Source organism: Artibeus jamaicensis, unplaced genomic scaffold, assembly GCF_021234435.1.
Source record: "Artibeus jamaicensis isolate MK-2021 breed Jamaican fruit bat unplaced genomic scaffold, CSHL_Jam_final contig_834, whole genome shotgun sequence".
Lineage (NCBI taxonomy): Eukaryota > Metazoa > Chordata > Mammalia > Chiroptera > Phyllostomidae > Artibeus > Artibeus jamaicensis.
Window position 1 is genome coordinate 910,440 of NW_026521981.1, and position 22,050 is coordinate 932,489.

Here is a 22,050-nt window from a genome sequence, read left to right on the forward strand (position 1 = left end):
AAACGTCATTTCCCTTCCCTTGCTTTTTCTGGTGCCTGCTGTTTCCACTTGTTTCATTTGAAAATCCCAATTAAATACATTTTCCCTCTCTTCCCCTTTTTAGGTTCAACATCTACAAAAAATATTAGCCAAGAAGAGAGATCCTGTTTCTCACATTTGTTTCATTGAAGAAATAGTTAAGGTATGTTTACATGAAAATATCCTTGTCTTTTCATTGAATAATGTAAGGAGATAATGAGTGAGTGTTATTTGTGTTTCTATCTTACAGTAAGGCTATATGTCAAATAGATTTAGGAAAATAAGTGTATTTCTTGAAAACCACAAATATTTTAGGCAATATATGTATAAACATATTTGTTTATTGAGTGGCTGCTTGCATAATACTATTTATAGAATAATTTCTGAAATTCATATAATATTTTTCCTTTTTCTTTATTAAAATGATTTATTATAATTATCTTTTAAAGTTCCACTAGAGAATAAGATGAAACATTTTAAACATTGTAAATAAGGAATTTATTTAGTGGTTGTTATAATAATGTCTTATAAAGTCCTCACTGAAGATGGTAGGATCCCTTCAGTTGTTAATTTCTTCTAAATGGGACATAGCTGTATTCATGTTCTGAATTCGGAAACCCTTCCTGTTGTCCACAGATCTTCTGGCTTCATAAGCAATAAGGTTTCATTCTGTGGTTAGGAAACCCTGACTCTACATTTTATTCATTCATTTGGATATGTTTTTGATAATGACTAATAGAAGAACTGATTATTCATTATTAAATATTAACACCTGGGGCTCCAAAGAAAAAAATTCTCTAAGGTTCTAGTGTCATGGCATAAGTAGTTTCCTTTGTAGTTCAAAATTTTAAATATTTTGTATACCAAGCCCTGGCTGGTGTAGCTCAGTAGATTGAGCCTGGGCCTGTGAATCACACGATCGCTGTTCGATTCCCAGTCAGGGCACACGCCTGGGTTGCCGGCCAGTTCCCAGCAGGGGACTCATGAGAGGCAACCATGCATTGATATTTCTCTCCTTCTCTTCTTCCCTTCCTTTCTAAATATAAATAAATAAAATCTTTTAAAAAAGAGAGAAATATCAATGGTTCTGATATTGATATTTTAATGGTTTTTAAATGGCTCCTTTTAAATGGTTTTTAAAAATATATATATATATTTTTATATACCATGTTGGAGATTTCAAAAAGTACCTTAAGTTTTGATGATTCACTGGGGGCTTTCACAGCACTCATCAGACAGTCATGCTGGTGGCTGTGATTTATTATAGTGGAAGTACATGAAGCAGAATTAGCAAAGGGGAAATGTGCAGGCGTATGGTGAAGTCCAGAGGAGGCCAGGTGCAAGCTTCCAAGAGTCCTCTCCTACTGGAGGGAGAACACGCCTCATTCCTCAGCCATAGGTTCTGACAACATACAACAAGTGCTGTCTTCCAGGGAATCTTGTTGAGCCTAGCAGTCCAGGATTCTCATCAGAGGTCAGTGTCTAGCACATACGAAAATTCTAGACCCCTCCAAAGAAAAGCAGTTGTTCAGCACAAACCACATTATTTTTGTGAACACTTTATATTCAGTGAGCATTCCTGTCAGAGAATCGTGGGGACCCTGTCAAAACCTGTCTCGTGTCAGGCAAGGATCAGATTGTTAGCAGGCATTTTAAAATATGGACCTGCTATGTTAACTTTTTCTTCACATGTACTTAATGCTTTAGTACATACCTACTTACATTACCCTGCTTTGTATTCGGCTTTTAATTGTGTGAAAGAAACAATAAGATGCTTTTGGCGATTTGTATAATTATTGGTTTTTTACATTTTCTAGTAGAAGGGATTACTAATACCAGGTCTTCATTTTTATAGGCAAGCTACTTGCTACACATGAAGTATTATCATTCATTTCTCCTGATTTTGGTCATCTTTCTACACAGATTAATTTAGTTTTTATGTGGGGTGTCTTGATTCTAAGCCTTTATTGGCTAGTCTTTTGTATATTTTTTGTTTCTTTTTGTATTTTTTTTTACTTCATATTCTACTAACAACACGTGAACAATTATTAATGAAATCATTTTATTTAAGATAGTCTAAAAAATGACAGAAAAGGAATAATGCCATTTGAGGAGGCTTTATATTTGCGATAGCACAGTGTTGAGCAAAGTTTCAGTGTTAAAAGCTTGTATTGATTGGCTTCAGGGTGAAGTTGTTATAGTGAGTGGACACTGGCAGCCCACATGGGTCTGGTCTGAAGGCATGTGAACTGCTGCCATTTAAACAGGAAATAGGAACGTGCAATTTCATCTTAGTACCCTTTTCATTTACTTAGTAACATTTCTTATTTAAAAAACTGTAACAGAGATTGCTCTCAAATCCAGTGTCTTCAAATACTGCTGTCGATCTGTTTAAGTTTACAGTCATACATAACACACATTTATATTTATATGTAAATTTTAAAGCAGATTTCCAGTTTAGTTGATTGTTCTTTTAGAGTATTATTTATGAAAAAATAGTTCCTTTTGGAATTCTGTGTACTTACCTGTATTAAGAAAAGATCAATCTTTCGTGAAGAGTCTAAAATTACTTTTGCCCTTACAATCATATTTAGCTTTGTAAGAAATTGCAAAACTCTCCCAACATGGCTGCATCATTTGCGTTCCCACCAGCAAAAAAGCAGATCTTGCTGTTGCTTGGGAATTCCAGGGCCAGGAAAATATTTGTTATATATTACAAAGATAGCACATACATGTCACTATACTTACTATAGTTTCTTTAAAACGGTCTTCATTTATAAAGCTATAAACAAATAATTTTACTAAATTTATAACTAACCTAGAACATTATTTAGTTAAAATAATGTTCAATGGCAGTAAAACCCTTTTTAAAGCGTCAGATTTTTAGAATGATTTGAGGCCCTACATAATAACCCTTAAAATCTTCAGAAAATGTTAAACCTTTGTAGGTGATTTTATATATTTCTGGTGTCTTGGGTATAGAAGAACAATGTCTAGGTTAAGATGTGGTCTCAACATCATCTGTTAATCTCTTTTTGAGGAAAAGATTGTGAACAGAATGTTCGGGGACTACAAGTTTTTGGTTTGGTTTTTTTTAAAGATTTTATTTATTTATCTTTAGAGGGGAAGGGAAGGAGAGAGGGAGAGAAATATCAATGTATGGTTACTTCTCATTCATCCCCTGCTGGGAACTGGCCTGCAACCCAGGCATGTGCCCTGACTGGGAATCGAACCGTGATTGTGTGGTTTGCAGGCCTGGGCTCAATCCACTGAGATACACCAGCCAGGGCCTACAAGTATTTTTATCTTCAAGATTTTTAAGAAGGATATATTCTGGTATTGAAATTCTTTCTAATTTAGTGGTTTAGCCTTTTAAACCTGTGAATGATCTTTTAAAAAACCAAAATGTGTAAATAATTTAAGATAAAACAATATTGAATTATCCTATGTGTTCTCTTTTTAGAAATTAATTCTTTTTTTCCTAGGGAGAGTATTTCTAGTAACTATCTTTTTAAAATGAAATTTACATAGAACAGATTTTCAAATATGTATTAAATTTTTGTAAGAAGTAGTACATATTTTGAAATTCACTAAAAGCTAAACTAATAAATAGTTTCTCCTTCATTTATAGTATGGAATATAAACAGAGTTATGCTAGTAATTTCATGTCAGCAGGAAAATTAAGAATCCATTTCTCAGGGTTTCTTTGTTTTTGAAACATTTGATTTTAATGCTTCTGTATTTCTCTGTAAACTGTGATGGAATTTTCATATTTTAACTTATTCTTACCAGCTTGTGTTATTTTCACAAAAATTTATTTTGCATATTTTTGTTAAATAATTTTTATAATGATTATCCTTTTGCCATAGTTCATAACCTATGGATTTTAAAATAATTAATAGTGTTTAATTTTTACTTCAGCTTGAGGTTTATAAAAAATTGAGCAGAAAATACATGTTACTTAGGTTATCATAACATCCATTATGCATTATGAAAACCCCACAGAACTGCATAATACAGTGAACATATTACCTTAATATAAACTATGGGCTTGAATTAATAATAATAAATTAATAAACTATGGACTTTAATTAATAATGGTCATCAGTTGTAACACATGAACCCTACCAATGTAAGACACATAATATAAATGCATAGTGTCATGTGTCTACCTTTCTAGTGTCACACAAAATAGGTTCAGTAGTTTCACTTCTGAAGAAATCCCTCATGCTATACCAGCTCATTCTTCTCCCACTTCTCTTCCTAACTCCTGATAAGCACTCATCTTGTTACTGTTTTTATTGGCTTTCCTTTTTCAGAATTTCATATAATTAGAACCATATAATAGATAGCGTTTTCAGACTGGTTTATTTCACTTAGTAATTTGCATTTAAGTTTCCTTCATGAGTTTTTGTGGCTTGATTCCTCAGTTCTTTTAATTACTGAATAATCTTCCTCCATATGGATGTACATTATTTATTCACCTACTGAAAGATATCTTGTAACTTCCATTTTTTGGCAATTATGACTAAAACTGCTGTAGATATTCATATGCAGATTTTTGTGTGGAAATAAGTTGTTGACACACTTGAGTAAATACTGAGGAATAAGCTTGCTGGATCATATTGTTAAACCACATTTAGCTTTGTAAGAAATCGCCAAACTGTCCTCCAACATTGATGTATCATTTTGCATTCCCACTAGCAAAGAAAACAGAATTGTTGCTCCATCATCACCAGCATTTGGTATTGTCACTGTTTTAGATTTTAGCTATTTTAATAGGTGAATGGTGGTATCTCATTGTTTTAATTTGTATTTCCCTATAGACTTTTCAAAAATTAATTTATGGAAAAATATCTTCATTAATTAAGGGTCTAAGACTTTATCCATATAGTCTTGCCATGCTTATTATTCAATATTTGTATGTTATAGTTAATCCAGGTGCTTAAAATGTGTTAAAATATCTTTGTAAGATTAAGTATCGTTTTTTTAGTATTGGGAAAGACAAATCTTAAAGGTTTCCTTTTTGTATACCTATTTAAGTAATGCCAAAGGCAGGATAGTAGAGTGAACTGGGGCCTTTTATCTTGGTACAGACAGAGCTAACCATTGTTATGTTTATTATGCAACCGTGGGTAGGTTCTGTAATCTTTCAGAACATTGAATATCAAATGAGGATGGTAATACTGCTTACTTAACTGTGGCATTCTGAGGGAAAATGAAATAATGTAGGCTTAATTCAGACGAGATCGGGCGCGTTCAGGGTGGTATGGCCGTAGACGTAGGCTTAATTCAAAGAATGGCTCAATAATTTGCTATCATAATTATTTCAATGTTTTGTTTTTAAAACTTGAAATTTTTATTTAGGGATCTTAAACTTGCCATGTGCTAGGTAATGTAGAATCCTGCCATGTGAAAAAGTCAGCTTTGACCCTGGCTGGGTAGTTCAGTTGGTTAGAGCATTGTCTCAATACGCCAAGGTTGCAGGTTGGATTAACAGTCAGGGCACATACAAGAATCAACCAATGAATGCATAAATAAGTAGAACAACAAACATCTCTCTCTCTTTCTCTCTCTCTCTCCCTCCCTCTTCCCAAGCCCCTCCCTCCCTCTCAAATCAATTTTTTTAAAAAGGAGGTCAGTTTTGTTTAACAGTTCTAATAACATGATATGCATGTACATTGATTCATTAAGAGTATCAGAAATTTAAGAAATGATGCTTCCTTAAATAAGACAGTATCAAGATTTATTATGAACATGTCCCAATTGTATGTCTCACTTTACTAAGGAATCATGGGTTTATGGTTTAACATTTGTTAATTTTGTAACCATAAAAACAATAAAAATTATATTCCTTGGTTCCAGTCTATGAGATCTTGTGAGAATTGTTAAGTCACTTATACTTTTATTAGGCCAAGAAAAAGTTGACTTTAAATCTTTTCTTTCCAAATAAATATTGCCAAGTCTGCCTTGATGTTTACAAGATATTTTATTCTAGATGACAGGGAGTATATATTAGTAGTATTCAGAGGCTAATCTTAAAGAATATTTAAGAAGAGAATAAAATTTTGCCTGATGGTAGTTTCTGTGATGTTTTATTAGTTCAGAAAGTCTTGCAGTAGATGTTCATCATGTTACTAAAGAATACATCAAAGTGTGTAGAAATGGGTTGAGTAAAAAATAGAACTGGACCAATTATATTGGCTATAATAAGTCTTAGGAGTGTAATTTAAATGTAGAACCTTTTCAAAGCTTTTACTTAGCTAAGATGACTAATTTTACTTCTGTTTACTTTAACAAATACCTTGTAAACTTGTAAAATTAGCTTATTTTCATACCTATTCATCAAGTAGTTTGAAAACATATTCATATGTATTAATCAAATTAATTATTTATGACATTTAAATGTGGAATATACTTTTTTCTCTCTATATATTGTATTATCTGTAGTTTATTTGAATGAATAACAATTTGATTGTAAATTGGTATTTGACTTTATTTTTTAGACATTAAAAATTTAGGTATTTTTTAAAACCAGTTGAGTTAGAGTATGACTATATAATCATAAGTGTTATTTAATACTTCATTTGAAAGTGGGTGAGGAAAATTATTGACAGATTATTCAGTATCCACATAGTCAAAAACAGGTTTTAGATTCTCATCTGTGGAATTAAGCCAGTTTAGCAGTATGTGGGAATATAGTTATACTTTCATTTTCTGAGCCAGCAATTTTTATCATTGAATAGAATCTTGTAATCATGTGTGTAGGATGTATTAGGCTAAATTTGGAATGTGTTCAGCATTTTGAGCAGCTATACTAATAATGAGAATTTTAACTATGAAATTTAATGTTTTTTTCTTTTTTAGACATAGCAAATGATTTCACGATAGCATTAGAGACTTAGAAAAATTTTAGAGTACCCAAATATGAAATCTTTTTAATTTTATAAGAAAAATGTTCAGTTTATCTTTGGTATCTCATTTGATTTTTAAAAATTATGTACCAATAGCCAGTTAAATATTTAAGTTAGATTATTATCTATAAATAAGATTCTTATTTATAAATGTTAGAAGATTTACACTTTTATCGGTATAGGGACTAGATAGTCTTAAGGGTCCTCTCACTACAGAACAAACAAATTCTAGATAAATTAGAAAAGCATATTTTTTAGTCCATTGTCGGGCCTCCAAAAAGTAAGAGAATCTCTGAGGGGCATATATACATAAGCAGATAAACATATGCATATATACAAGCAGATAAAATAGTTGAAACTATAATGGAGATTTCTGAGCTATAAGTCATTGCATAAGCTGTAGTTGTCCCAGGTTGGGACATGAACATTTGGTTCATGTCAATGCCAAGATCAGTCCGGTAAACTCTGGGGCTCTAACAAGCTAAAAGAATAAACTAGATAGTCTTGCACAAAGCTGGGCACAGTTGCAGTGGCTAACATGGTCTTTAGTTACAGTACTTCACTCCCACAAGAAACAAACTCAGATCGTCTGCGGAGGGAAGCATTTCTAGTTTCAGCCATCAGAATTCTCCACATAACATTAAGGTCAGCCAAATATGAGCTCACAGTAAAAAATCACCAATCCTATAAATAAACTAGAAGCTGGTACTGAGAATCCGCAGGCAAAATAAAGACAGTGCAAGAGAGATTTTACACTGTTAAAGAACTTTTAAAGGACACTGTGGACTTGAGAGTAAAGAATCATCTGATAAAAACTTAAAATATCTCTAAATGATTAAAACATAAAGAATGGGAGACTTCTGGCCAAGATGGAGGCATAGATAGGTACAATTTTACCTCCTTTTACAACCAAAAGAAGGATAACAACAAATTTACAAACAAAAAATAACCAGAGCTGCCAGAAAATCGAACTGTATGGAAGTCCGACAAGCAAGGAATTAAAGAAGAAATGTTCATTAAGACTGGTATGAGGGGTGGAGAAAAGCAGCTGTGGCAGAGAGGACTTGGGGAAAAGCAGCAGCTGGGGAACCAGGCAGGCAAGGTGGTGGCTGGCAGACTGGAAGGTTCCACAATCACATGCAGATAAACCAGGAGGAACAACTGGGAAGTGAGACAGACTGTGCAACCCAGGATTCCAGGGTGGAGAAATGAAGCCTCCAAACCTCTGGTGGGAAAAACCTGTGGGGGTTGCCTCAGCGGGAGGAGCTCTCAGCCTCACAGGAGAGCCATTGGAAAGACCCACAGAATTCTAGAACATACACAAACCCACCAATCCATTGGAAAGACCCACAGAATTCTAGAACATACACAAACCCACCAATCCAAGAGTCAGCACCAAAAGGACGCAATTTACTTGTGGGTAGCAGGGGAACTGACTGAAAGCAAGCAAGAGCCCAGAAAGCGGTATTGTTCCCTCTGTGACCTCTCACCCACATACAGAGTCACTACGCAGTAAAGTAGGTTGCCCTGCCCTGGCGAATACTGAAGGCTCTGCCCCTTACAATGTAACAATGTGCCAAGACAAAAGAAATATGGCCCAAATGAAAGAACAGATCAAAGTTCCAAACTAGAACTAAGTGATGAATAGATAGCCAACCTATCAGATGCAGAGTTCAAAACACTTGTAATCAGAGTGTTCACAGAAATGGTTCAGTATGGTTGCAAAATGGAGAAAAAAGTGAAGGCTATGCAAAGCAAAATAAAGTAAAATATATAGGGAACCAACAGTAAAGGTAAGGAAACCGAGACTCAAATCAACAATTTGGAGCAGAAGGAAGAAATAAACATTCAGTCAGAACAGATGGAAGAAACAGCCCTGACAGATGGGGCTTCAGTGGGTTAAGTGCCGGCCTGTGAACCAAAGGATCACTGGTTTGTTTCCCAGTCTAGGGCACATGCCTGGGTTGTGGGCCAGGTGCCCAGTTGGGGGCACACTAGGGGCAACCACTTTGATGTTTCTCTCCCTCTTCTCCTCCCTTCCTTTCCCTCTCTAAAAGTAAATAAAATCTTTTAAAAATGAAGAAACAAGAATTCAAAAAAGTGAGGAGAGGCTTAAGAACCTCTGGGACAACTTTAAACATTCCAACATCCGAATCATAAGGGTACTGGAAGGAGAAGAGGAGAACAAGAAATTGGAAACTTATTTGATAAAATAATTAAGGAGTACTCCCTCAGTCTGGCAAAGAAATAGACTTCCAGGAAGTCTAGGAAGCTCAGAGAGTCCCAAATAAGCAGGACTTAAGGAAGCACACACCAAGGCACATCATAATCATATTACCCAAGATTAAAGAGGAGAGAATATTAAAAGCAGCAATAGAAAGGAGACAGTCACCTACAAAAGAGTTCTCATAAGACTATTAGCTGATTTCGCAAAAGAAACTTTGCAGGCAAGAAGGGCCTAGAAAGAAATATTCTAAGTCATGAAAGCAAGGTCCTACATCCAAGTTGACTCTGTCCAGCAAAGCTTTCATTTAGAATGGAAGGGCAGATAAAGAGCTTCTTAGGTAAGGTCAACTTAAAGGAGTTCATCATCACCAAGCTCTTATTATATGAATTGTTAAAGGGACTTTTATTTAAGAAAAGAAAGATGATCAAAAGTATGGAGAATAAAATGATAACAAACTTAAACTATCAACAACAACAAGAAACAAACTAAGCAAACAACTAGAAGGGGAACAGAATCACAGAAATGGAGATCACATGGAGGGCTATCAGTGGGGAGGGGGAGTAGTGAGAATGGGGGAAAAGGTGCAGGGAATAAGAAGTACAGAATAACCATTGGGTTGTAAAGAACAGTATAGGAAATGGAGAAGCCAAAGAATTTATACATACAACCCATGGACATGAACCAAGCGGAGGAGTGGGGGTGGGAGGGTGGTGCATGGCGCAGGGAAATAATGGGGCAGGAATGGGAGAACTGTAATAGCATAATCAATAAAACATATTTAAAAAACTTGTATACAAAAAGGATGGAATAAAAAATGAGAAAGAAGTTACTGTTCAAAAAGCCATTCAGATATAAAAAGAAGCCTAATAGAACATTTATAAATTAAAAATAAATTTACTGAAATAAAAAATTTAGCAAATGTATTAAACAGATATTGCAAAAAACCAAAGAATGAATTAGCAGCTTGGCAGGTAGAGTTGATTAAATTGTCCATTATGTAGCATAAGAACAATGGTATGGGAAATATAAGAGGGTAAAATATATGGAGGATTAAATGAGGTTTTAGTATAAAACTAGTTAGGAAAGGAAAGCCAGCAAACAAAAGAAAAAAAAATATCAACATCTCAATACATACAGAAAAGCCATGTTAAAAATGCAACACCCATTCCTGATAAGAACTTTCAGCAAACTAGTAATAGAAGGGAGCTTTCTCATCCTGCTAACAAGGTATTCATGAACAATGAACAGGTGAAAAATCATACATTATGGAGAAGACAGATTGCTTCTTTCCTAAAATTAGGGAGAAAACAGGATTTCTTTCAGCTCTTACTAGTTCTATTAACATTATCCTAGCTAGTACAATGAACAAGAAAAAGAAATAAAATACTTCCAGCTTAGAAAGGGAAAAGTAAAATGGTCTTTGTTTTGCAGATGACATGATCAGGTATGTAAATAATTTGATCTACGAGAAAGTGACTAGAACTAATAAGTGATATTTTGCAAGATTATAGAATACAGGGTCAATATATAAGAATCAGTCGTACTTCTGTGTATAATTACTAATATATAATTGAGAACTAAAATTTAATAATTATATATATAGTAATATCAAAGAATAAGAAATACATTGAAATGAATCTGTTAAGAGAGGAGCATTCCTGGTTGGTGTGGCTCAGTGGATTGAGCACCAACCTGTGAACCAAAGGGTCACCTGTTGGATTCCCAGTCAGGGTGGTGCCTGGGTTGTGGGCCAGGTCTCCATTAGGGGGTGCACAAGAGGCAACCACACATTGATGTTTCTCTCCCTCTTTCTCCTTTCCTTCTCCCTAAACATAAATAAAATATTTTTTAAAAAAGAGAGAGGAACAACTCTTGTTCCCTAAAAAGTGTAAATATTGTTGATAAAAAGTAATGAAGACCTAAATAAATAGAGATATTTATGACTTGATAGATTCACTGTAGTTAAGATGTTCATTCTTTAATTGATCTATAATCTCAACAAGTGTTTTGGAGAAATTGACAAGTTAATTCCAAAATTTAAATAGAAATACGAAGAACCTAGGGTCTCCAACAAAACTTTGACAAAGAAAAGCAAAACTGGAGAGCTAACAATACCTAATTTCAAGATTTATTATAAAACTACAGTATTTAAGCCCTGGCTGGGTTGTTCAGTTAGTTGGAGTGTCAACCTGTACACTGAAAGTTTGCAGGTTCAATTGGTGGTCAGGACACATACCTATGTTGCGGTTCGTAACTTCTCCCTGGTCAGAGAAGTATGGGAGGCATCCAATCAGTGTTTCTCACATTGATGTGTCTGTCTGTCTGTCTCTCTCTCTCCCTCTCTTTCTAAAATCAATAAACATATCATAGGGTGAGGATTTTAAAAGAAACAAAAAAACTACAGTACTTAAAAAAGTGTAGGGTTAACATAAAGTTAAAGTGATTCATTAATTCAGAATAGAGCCCCCAAAATACCCATATGAAAAAAATAACAAGGTAATTCAGTAGTGATATAATAGTCTTTTTAACAAATAGTGCTGAAACATTTGGATACCCAAATGTAAAACCTAAAAATCTAAAACTCATACAAGGAAACAGAATAAAAGTTTGTGACCGTGAGGTAGGCAAAGATATCTTACATGCAACACCCAAAAGCTGTATTCATAAAAGAAAAAATGCAGACATTTTGGACTTACTAAAAGTTAAGAATTGCTATTCGCCAAAATACTTTAATGAGAGTATACAAGGCATAGACTTGGAACCTATGTCTAAAAATTCTCAAAACTAAATAAGAATACAATAAAATTAGTTTTAAAAAATAGGCCAAAAATTTGAGTAGACACTTTATAGATAGATGTAAATAAAATTTAAAAGAATTTACCATATGAAGTGTTGGTGTCTGTTGAGGATATGGAGCAGCTGTAACTCTTATATACTGCTGATGGGAAACATAAAGTTGTACAAACATTTTGGAAGACAGTTTGACAGTTTCCTAAAAAGACAAACACGTAGCATGTGCTTTACTAATATACCCCTATGTATTAATCGAAGAAAAATGAAAGACTATATCCACACAAAGACTTGAGTACAAGTGTCTACAGCTATCTTCTCCCTTATTTTCACATTGCCTTCCTTCTGTATGTTTTTGTGTTCAGATTTCCTCTTCTTGTAAGGATACCTGTCACAATGGATTAAGGTCCACCTACTCACCCCCTTTTTATTTAATTACTTTTTTGAAGACCCTATCTCCAAATGTGGCCAGGTATAAGAGGTTAGGACTTCCACATATGAATTTTATAGGAATAGACTTATTCTATAAAGTAATTTATGTTGATGGCAGTAAAATGGAGGCAAGTGGACTGATTTGAGAATTATTCAGGAGATAAAACTGACATCTTAGTGATAGAGTAGAGGTGGTACAATGGAAGAGAAGGTATCAAGGATGACACCACTAATTTTGGTTTGACAAGGACTCCTCGTAGATAGTAATGACTTCATTTGAGAGCATAAGGTGAGAAGGACTTCTGATAGGAACGATGAGGAGCTCTGTATTCAAGTGCTCATGTAACATCCAAATGAAGGTGTAGTGAGGCAATTTAATATGTGGTTCTGGAGCTCAGAAGAGAGGCCTAGGCAAGAGACATAAAATTTGGGAGACAGCAGCTCTTAGATGGCAATACAAGCCATGATAATAGATGAGGTTTGCTATATTTTGTAAGAGAGTACAGCCAGGGGGTGCCCAAAAGAAGGATTCGTAATGGGGTCTGGAACTCAGGGTGTCTAGGAAGTATTAAAAATATGGAATGTCCTCACCCCCACAAGTCTGAGCTCGGGGATGGGACACATGGAGCAGGGCCATTAAGTTGTTTTGCATAGCAACAGTTTTGCAGATAACCTCTAGAACAGTCATTTAACATATCTATAACCTTTAACTGATTTCATAGATATGTTAAATAGCTGTGGCTGTGCTTTGAGCCAGGGAGATGGGAGTGTCCTGCATCCAGGCTGTAACTGTGAGGCAACTCCCCCTGGTTACAGCCCCAGTGTGAGAGCTTGGAGATGATTGGCTCCACACCATAGGGTCACGCCTGCCCGAACTTGCTATGGCAGCCCAGAAAAGCTGGAAAGATTCGGGAATGCTGGCAAGTGTAGGTGATTGTGGGAGGAGTTGGAAATGGGACTGTGAAGGAAGATTGGTGCTGGAATTTAAACCCAGGAATGGCAGCCATGACAAGAATCACCACACAACTGTGGCAGAGGAACCATGCTGCTTTAATAGAGAAAAGTGCGAGGCTTTAGCAGGCGAGAACCATGAATCTTTGGGTCTCCCTATGTCATGCAGCTTGGGAAGCTAGAAACCAAGATTGTAGCAGCAATGCAGAGCTCCCTCTTAGCAGTTTGGAAGAATGCAGGAGAGATGCCGCAGGAAGGAAGGGGTGAAGGGACTCTTGCTGGTGGGCCATGAAAAGGTGCCATGTGGTTTTGGAATAAGAACTGGAGATCCTGGCAACACAGCTGATGGTGCCAGGAACAGAGGGAGGCCTGCCAGCCAAGCACAGATTACTGGGAAGAACCGGGGGCTACCCAAGTGATGGACTTCTATTTATTTTCTGGAGGTATGTTACCCCAGACTGGGCAAAGCGGGGGAAGGGAGGACTGTGTGTTTGTGGGTGTTTTAAGAGACTTTGGGATATTAAGGAAAACATTAAGTCATTCTTTTAAGCGTTGCAGAAAACCAGGCACCAGAATGACTCAGTGAGGCAGAGAGTGAGGAAGGGAGCTTTATCACGCACGCGGGCCCAGAGGAGTAGCCTCCCGAAGTTGGGGCGGCAAACTTCGATTTCATTTCCTTTTTATTCAGCAGGACAGGTGGGTGTGAGTGACAAGTGGGCCAGCAGTTTTCAGCTCGCTCAGCAGCCCTTTTTGCAGAGTTTCCTGCCTAAGGCTGCTGGGCAGGTGGATGTCTGTGGTTTCGGCGTGCCAAGCAGGCTTACAGAAGCGAAAGCAGAGGTTATTGTTTGAGCTTTAAAAAAAACGGCATTTGGCTTTTTCCCTTACAAAGTCTATATAACTTGAATAAATAATTCCCTTTCTTTTCACCAATCTCTAACACAGAGAGCTATAATTTCCTGGTGGTGGGCAAAATGAATGTAGTACAGGAAGAACCCTAGGGAAGGTGGGGCCCATTCAGTAACATTGTGCAGCCCTTTCTCTGGTGGCCAATCCGGGAAAACCACGGGAGACCACGTGTGCAGTAGCTTTAAAGTAATACAACTACCTGTACATGTGCAGTAAAAGGCCACCAAAACTAGCCAGGATGGATTCACCGTATAAGAATAGAGTCCCTTGAGCCCATGAGGTCAGTCTGTGCCTGGAGTTGGCCTGCTCCCATGTTGTCTGCTATAAACTCTGAGTGTTCGGTTCAATTCTTTGTCCCAGTCACCAAGAACCTGGTTACCTGTGCTCACCTGTGACATATAGAAAAAAAAAAATACATACCTAGACAAAGTCTGAAGAAAATACAACTTATAAAATTCACATAAAACTCGGTTTTCCAATATGGTAGATATATTTTGATGTGGAAAAGGATAGTTATAATTTCTGTATCTACATTTAAAGTGTCTTATCCTTTAAACTATTTTTGTATGTTTTATATTGTACATATTTTATTACTGTGGGAATATTTGTATATAATTTTGAAACAAGTAAGCATAAGTAGAGTGTAAATTAAAAAATGTTTTACATAATGAGTTTCAGAAACACTGTAACAGAGGAAGCAATGAAGACTAAGAGGGGCATGAGGGGCATGAAACCAGAGAGTATGGCCCGGGAAGCCAAGGGAAAAGACAGTTTTATGGAGAGCATGGTTCATACCAAATGCTCTTGATATGCCAGTCTATTTAAAATATCAGTGCACCCTGCATTCTTCATAAGGGCAGCATTGACACCAAGGGGGAGAGATAGTTCTGTTTCTGAGGGGAGAAGGGTGGCATAAAATGATGTTAGATATTACGGTGGTTTGTGGCCTCCAGAGCTCAGCCCCGCAAAATCCTATTCCTTAGGTATTTAATTTGGGGGGATTTAGGTAGAAACTAAGTTAAATTTAAAATTAAATTAATTAAGTAAATTATATGATTATACAGTATGTACACATTAATTATTTAATTTAGTTTTCTCTTTGAAGGTCCATAATAAAATGAAAGGTTGAATGAAGAGAAAGAAATGAAAGGATGAGAAACAGGACAGTAAGCAATATGGGAAGGGCTTTGAGACCCTTTAACGTTGTAGTTCAACAGTGATCTCTAGGGAAGAGTATGGGATAAGGGGTTTGAGTTTGAAGAGGAACCGAAACATGTTTATGTATTTCAGTATTGAATTTTTATATCAAGATCTTATTCTTCTGTTTAGAATTAAGTTAAATTATCTAAATTACTCCAAAATTTAAAAAGAATACTGGAAGTGTCATATTTAATTATATCACCCAGCTAACCTGTGTTAACATTTATCTATGTTTTTTTTTATTTGACTGGGTACATTTTAACAAGTCCATCTGTTCTACCTTCAAAAGGTATCTGAAATCTGACTACTTTTCACTATTTCCCGGTACCACCTTAGTCTAAGCATCCTATTTTGAAAAAAAAAAGTTATTGTTTCATAACTACATTGTTCAAAGAGAAAAAAAGAATATCTGTATAATAAAAGCCTACATTTCGATTTTAGCTAAAATTCTTTTGGGTGTGTAGGCTTTCCCATTTTGCTCTGTAGTCTCCATCTTGCAATCTCTACTGAATTTCTTTGTCTTCCTTCTTTTGTGATCAGACACAGCAAACTGTTTCACCGTGAAGGCTATTTTCAGTAAAGAGAATTTATTTTCTTTTTGTTGTATTTGCTTCTCCAGAATTCCTTTGCTTTGACTTCAGAAAATGACTGAGTTATTTTAAAGTTCATATCTAGTCGGTGTCTTTGATCAGGTCCTCAGGCTTCCTTATTGACATAATCTCTGCAGCGACCTCCAGCCCGGACTTTTTGCTAAACCTTCTCCCTGCTCCTGTCTGACTTACTCTGCTTAAGCGCTCTTTCTCTGAGGATATAAGGCTCTTTCTCTGAGCTGATCCTTATCTATGCCTTTCATTTCAAAGGTAGAATCACATTATATCTTTTCCTTTTCTCAGATTTATCCTTCTACCTTGTTCATTGTGTATTTGGAAGAAAATCCTAAACATTTTTGACATATTATGCTTTATTATTTCAGGAAAGTTAAAAATGCAAATGAAACAAAAAAACAATTTGTGCAGTCTAGAGAAGGTATTATGATTGATTGAATGTGCCAAAAGTGGTTTTCGAAATTTTGTGCGGGAGATTTCTCTCTGGACAATGCTCTAGTTGAAGTTGATAGTGATCAAATCAAGACATTAACTGAGAAAAATCAATTTATACTAAGCAGGAGATAGCTGACCTACTCAAAATATCCAAATCAATAAAGCTATTGGTGAAAATGAAAAGTGTATCTTTTATTTTGTGGAAAAAACTAACTGGACTTTTTAGCCAATCCAGTACATCTTACCCTCTCCTAGGAAATGCTCTGCTTTCTCTGACATTAATTACCCTGTGTGGTCTGCCATCTAAAACTAAAACCAAAACAAAACCCTGATCTTTGGTCCTATACCTGCCTTTCTTTCTTGTGTTCATGCTCAGGTTTCAGTAAGCTACTTTGTTTCTACTTTCTTATTTCTCTGTTACTCCAAATCATTGAAATGAAGCTTGCTCTCCACTGAAACAGTTCCCAATAAAGGCATTCTAATGACCTAACTACCAAACCCTTCTGAAACTGGAAAAGACCAATGGTTCCTGCTGCCTGTCACTTACCAAACCCAGTAAGCAGAGACAGGCATTGAATCTTTATGGGTGCTTTATTGAGATGGCTGGCGATCTGAGAAAATGGCAGATTCACACCCTAAATCCATTCTAAAATATCCCTTTTTATAAGAAGAACAAAATGGAAGTAAGGGGTTTGGAAGTCAGGGAAAATTTAATTGGATTAAAAAATTACAGTATTCTCCCCCTGGGCAGTGGTCATCTCACCGTTGAGTACAGTGGCTCAAATACCACCTTGAATTGCTTGCAGCCCTCCTAAAGCACAAGGGTGGATCTGGCTATGGTCTCCTGGAGTTAGGGTGAGTCATACCTCATTTCCTGGAACAATAGCTTCTACATGCATTGATTACTAAGCTTATTAGCTATCACTTAAACCAAAATTTCCCAACTCTTGAGTCTCCTATCACTTCCACTCACTTTTGACCCTATGGAGGCCATGATGGTTCCTGCTTAATGCTTTCCTCCCTCACAGTGTCCCTGTAAGAAATGTCCAAACCTATAGAGAGTTTTTAAAAGAGTTTGGCCAAACCAACAACATGTGTGGAAACAAGGTCTCAAATGATCCAGAGACTGACAGTTGCAGTTTCTTTCTATACTGTAAGTTTGGATTTAAGGGAGACTACCCGAAGATGGGAGAAAAGCAAGGTAGGGATTAGATAATAGGATAAGCAACAGATTATGTGTTCCTTCCCGAGAGTCTACTCCTCTGAGGGCTCCGAGGAAAAAGAGGATTACTCTCGCATTTCAAAGGTGTGTTAACCTAGTTGCACCGAACAATGGGCAGGGCTTGCTTAAGGCAGAGATAAACCTTTTACTAAAGAAGTTACTGGAATGAATCTCTGTGCCCATCACCCAGATGCAACAATTACTAACTTTCACTAGTCTTTTTAAAAAAGAAATAATTATCTTCACTCGCTCATCAGTTTCTACTCTGAATTGTTTCCTCTACCACCCTTCAGGTAAAGTTTTTCCCCTGGGACCCATTCTAAAGATTCTTTTCTTCTGATGCCACATACAATCTGTGGAAAAGCTCACACCTGATAACAGTTTCTACCAACTCCACATACAGATGATACCTAAATCTGTTTTTTCATCTTAGAGCTTGTTCTGAAGCAGGAGGGTTACATTCACTGGATTATCTTTACTTGTATGCTCCACAGATTCTAGAAGACAAGATGAACAAATCTTTCTCTGTCCACCTTCTGCCTCTTCTGAAAGTGCATTTTGGTTACATCTTCTATCAGGGGTGTCCAACCTTTTAGTGTCTCTGGGTCACAGTGGAAGAAGAAGTGTCTTGGGCCACACATTAAATATACAAACACTAACGAAAACTGACGAGCAAAAACAGAGGTTTTAAGTAAATTTACAGTTGTGTGTTGGGCCACATTCATAGGCATCTTGGACCGTGGGATGGACACCCCTGTTAGTCCTGCACAGATGCATCTAGTCCTAATCCTTTGTAAATATTTGCCTACTCATCATGTCCTATCAGTTTTTTTTTAGGAAATTCATAACTGATCTTGTCGCCATAGGCTCATGACCTCCTCATATACTATTTATGATTTACATAAAACACAGGCGCAACTGTTCTACTTGCACATTAAAACCCTTAAATGTTTGTCTGGTGCTTACATGGTCAGTTAAGACACGACTTGATCTAATCCTTGCCTTGCTTTTCAGTCTCACTTCTTTCCTCTTTCCTGAATGCTCACTATGTATTCAGAGGGTAGAAAGTGGTTTTTCACATCTCTGCTCACCTCTTCTTATCTGTGTGGTGAATTCTGATCTTCCTTAAGGCTCTAGCCTAAGGTATCTTTATAATAAGTAAATTCTAGAAAGTATTATACTCCCTATTGTTTCCATAGTTTACAAGCTTGGGAAGATGAAGCACTGTACCTGCCCATCATTATAGAGCCAATAAGTGACCTTGGATTTAAGTCAAGGTCATCTTCAACCTTGCCCCCCATACCCTTCCACCACACTGATTCAAGAATGTTAGCTTGAAGTTTCGGACCTTATAGTGTGTGCAGTAAGACTATCAAATATATTTGAGAGTCTGTGGTTAAGTCTGTGTTATGAAGGTAAACTAAATCATATATGCCTTGAAATCTGCTCTTTGTAAGTATTATCATTCTAAGTTTCTTTTTATATATTTAGTGATGTCAAAATCAATGACAAAAGCAAAGACCAAGCTGTAATTTTAAATAACAGATTCATTCAAACATAAATGTTCTAGTATTCCTGTATATTTTATTTTTATTCTATTTATATGTATAAAATATATCTGATTTGGGTTTTATTTTTCAATTATGGATCTCACTCAAAGGACCAAATTTCACCTTATTGAAAGTTGAAATTATTTCTGTTGGTTGCATTTACAACTAAGAAACAAGGCCAAGAAGCTTTTGAAATTGCAGATGTGTTACAGACTTGATCTGACAGCATGATTGCATTGAAGTTCACAAAGTGCTGTGGTCTGAATGTTTGTGTCCCCTAAACCTCTTATGTTGAAGCCCCATAAATATGGGATTGGTGCCCTTATGAAAGAGACCCAGAGAGCTGCTCCCTTCCACACGTGGTGGCCGTCAGTGACGAAGCAGGTCCTCACCAGACACCAGATCTGCCAGTATCTCACTCTTAGATTTGGAGCTTCTAGAACTGTGAGAATGAAATTTCTGCTGTTCATAAGCCACCCAGCTTATGATATTTTTGTTATAGTAGTCCAAATGGGCCAAGAAAGTAAGACAGTATTGGGCAGAAATTGTAAATAGGTTAATGTCAAATAGCCTTCCAGTTGAAATCCAGTTGAACTGTTAAAGTCTAGTTAAATAAATTTTATTTCAACATGCTTAGGAGCAATTATTCGATGGGATAATTTGATTTGAAAATGTAAGTGAAATGATTTTTTTATATATCTTCATACTTTTCTATTTTATTCAGAAGGTTATATAATTTTTTAAAAAATAATTATTCACTCAGCTATAAGTTTCTTTACTGGGCTATTGTATTAATAGACTTCATAAGATTAAATGGTATTTACATTGCTTACCTAACTTATTCTTGTTCAGATAGATTCTTAAAATAATTATTTTAATAACACTGTTGAAATAAATTTGCTTTTGTATCTGAGATTTTTGCACTTGACTCTTATACAACATTGATCCTGTAGTTTTCTTCTTTACGTGTATGTGTGTATGTGTGTGTATGTGAAAGTACATACAGTCATCAAATTGTCCATGCTTTTAGGGTAATAAACTTTTAGTTTTTTACCATTTTGATGTTAGCTGTGAGCTTTTGTAGATTGCCTTTATTATGATGTGGTAATTTCCTTCTGTTCCTAGCTTGTTGAGTGGTTTTATCACCAAAGGGTGTTTAATTTTACTGAATGCTTTTTTGTGCATCACTTGAGGTGATCCGTGGTTTTTGTCCTTCACCCTGTTAATGTGCTGTATTACAATAGTTCTTCAGTAAGATGAAACGCATATACGTAAGTGCATGATACACAGTGCACATATTGTTTAAAATCTTGGGGATCTAAATTTTTGCAGAAGAAATTAGCAGTTATTTGATTTGCTTTTTTTAAGATGTACCATACTCAGAAATCAAAACAAAAGATATATTTAAAAAAAGAAATTACAATGAAAATAGAAGTATGCATAGGTATAAAAGTGAGAAATCAGTATTTTTTGGCTGGTCATTTTCTTCATTTATGTCCTTGAAAATTAAGATTTCTTTTGTTACAAGTGCAAAAATAAAACAATTATCAAATTTTCTGGTTATTCTTTTTTATGACAGTAGTCATATTTGAGCAATAGACGAATTACATGGATATTATTAGTGTGAACCATGGGAAATTGTCATTTTCTTACTTCAAAAATAGAATATTGGTAATTTGATATTGTGTACCACACATGTATAAAAGAACCTTAAAAGTACTCAGTAAAATTTCTAGAAGTATAATTCTGTTTTAACAGTATTAAAGTACTTTGTCTCAATGTAACAAATGATACTTGAAAAAAAATCCTGTATCTATATTCTACACAGTTCTCCTTTGTAATAGATGGATTATGGCCTGGATTCTTAGGATAAACATGTTTTGTCCATCATTTTATTGTTGTCACAGAAGTTGCCTTTTTTTACATGGAAGGCTAATAAAAATAGCAATAACTAATATTCACTAGGGGTTAATTATGTATCAGAAATTGTTCCAAGGCTTAACTTTTATAGACTTCTGGAACCTTTGTAATAATCCTGCAGTGTAGGTACTGTTACCATCTCCATCTCACAGGTGGGAGAGAGGCTCAGAGTGAGTAAGCAGCTTGCCCAAGCCCACACAGCTAGTGAAGTCTGAGAGGGCAGCAGAGCAGGATGGTGACTGTCTGAGCACCTGACCGTGAAATACGATTCAGTCATCTGGATATTTCTTCTTAGTTACTTAACAATTCTCTTGTTGGATGGATGTCTTAGAGATTTTTCTTTTAATACATTTTAATTAAATATCTATATTACATCTTACCCATTATAACTTTTTGCAAAATTAATGAACACATCTTTTTTTTGGGTCACAGGATGGACAGTCTGAAATTTTATATACGTTTTGGAATTCGGTGACTCAGGCACTTCATTCGCAATTTCAGACGGCAACAAATTGTAAGTACACTATTTGTTTTGCAGATCCATTTCAAAGTTGGTTACTTACTTTACAATTTAATGTCAAGAGGTTTTCCTGTTGGTTTATAAAACATATCTTTTAAAAACTCCAGGCTAATTGTGGCTTCTTAAGTTAGCCATATATTTAGTTTTCTAAACAGTAAGTTAATTTTTTACCTTTTCAAATACTGTCTTGAATAAAATTCTGCAAAGAATAAGTTAATTCTCCATAGTTTTGTCTGAATTTTCCTGTGTATAAAGGCTCTAAAGGAATTGATATTGAAGAATTTAGTTGATGCATATAGAATTATTTTCCTAATTAAAAAATATTAAAATGAGGGACTTTATAGTTTTTTCCTTATAGTT

At 35.6% G+C, this 22,050-nt stretch overlaps 1 protein-coding gene across 1 annotated transcript in view; it reads left to right on the forward strand.

Moving 5' to 3' along the window:
- COG5 (component of oligomeric golgi complex 5) overlaps nt 1-22,050 on the forward strand; it is a 347,306-nt gene that overhangs the window by 206,098 nt on the left and 119,158 nt on the right. The window contains exons 10-11 of the mRNA XM_037150482.2: nt 104-181; nt 21,603-21,684. Of these exons, the coding sequence (XP_037006377.2) occupies nt 104-181; nt 21,603-21,684 (160 nt within the window). The remainder of the gene's footprint in view (nt 1-103; nt 182-21,602; nt 21,685-22,050) is intronic.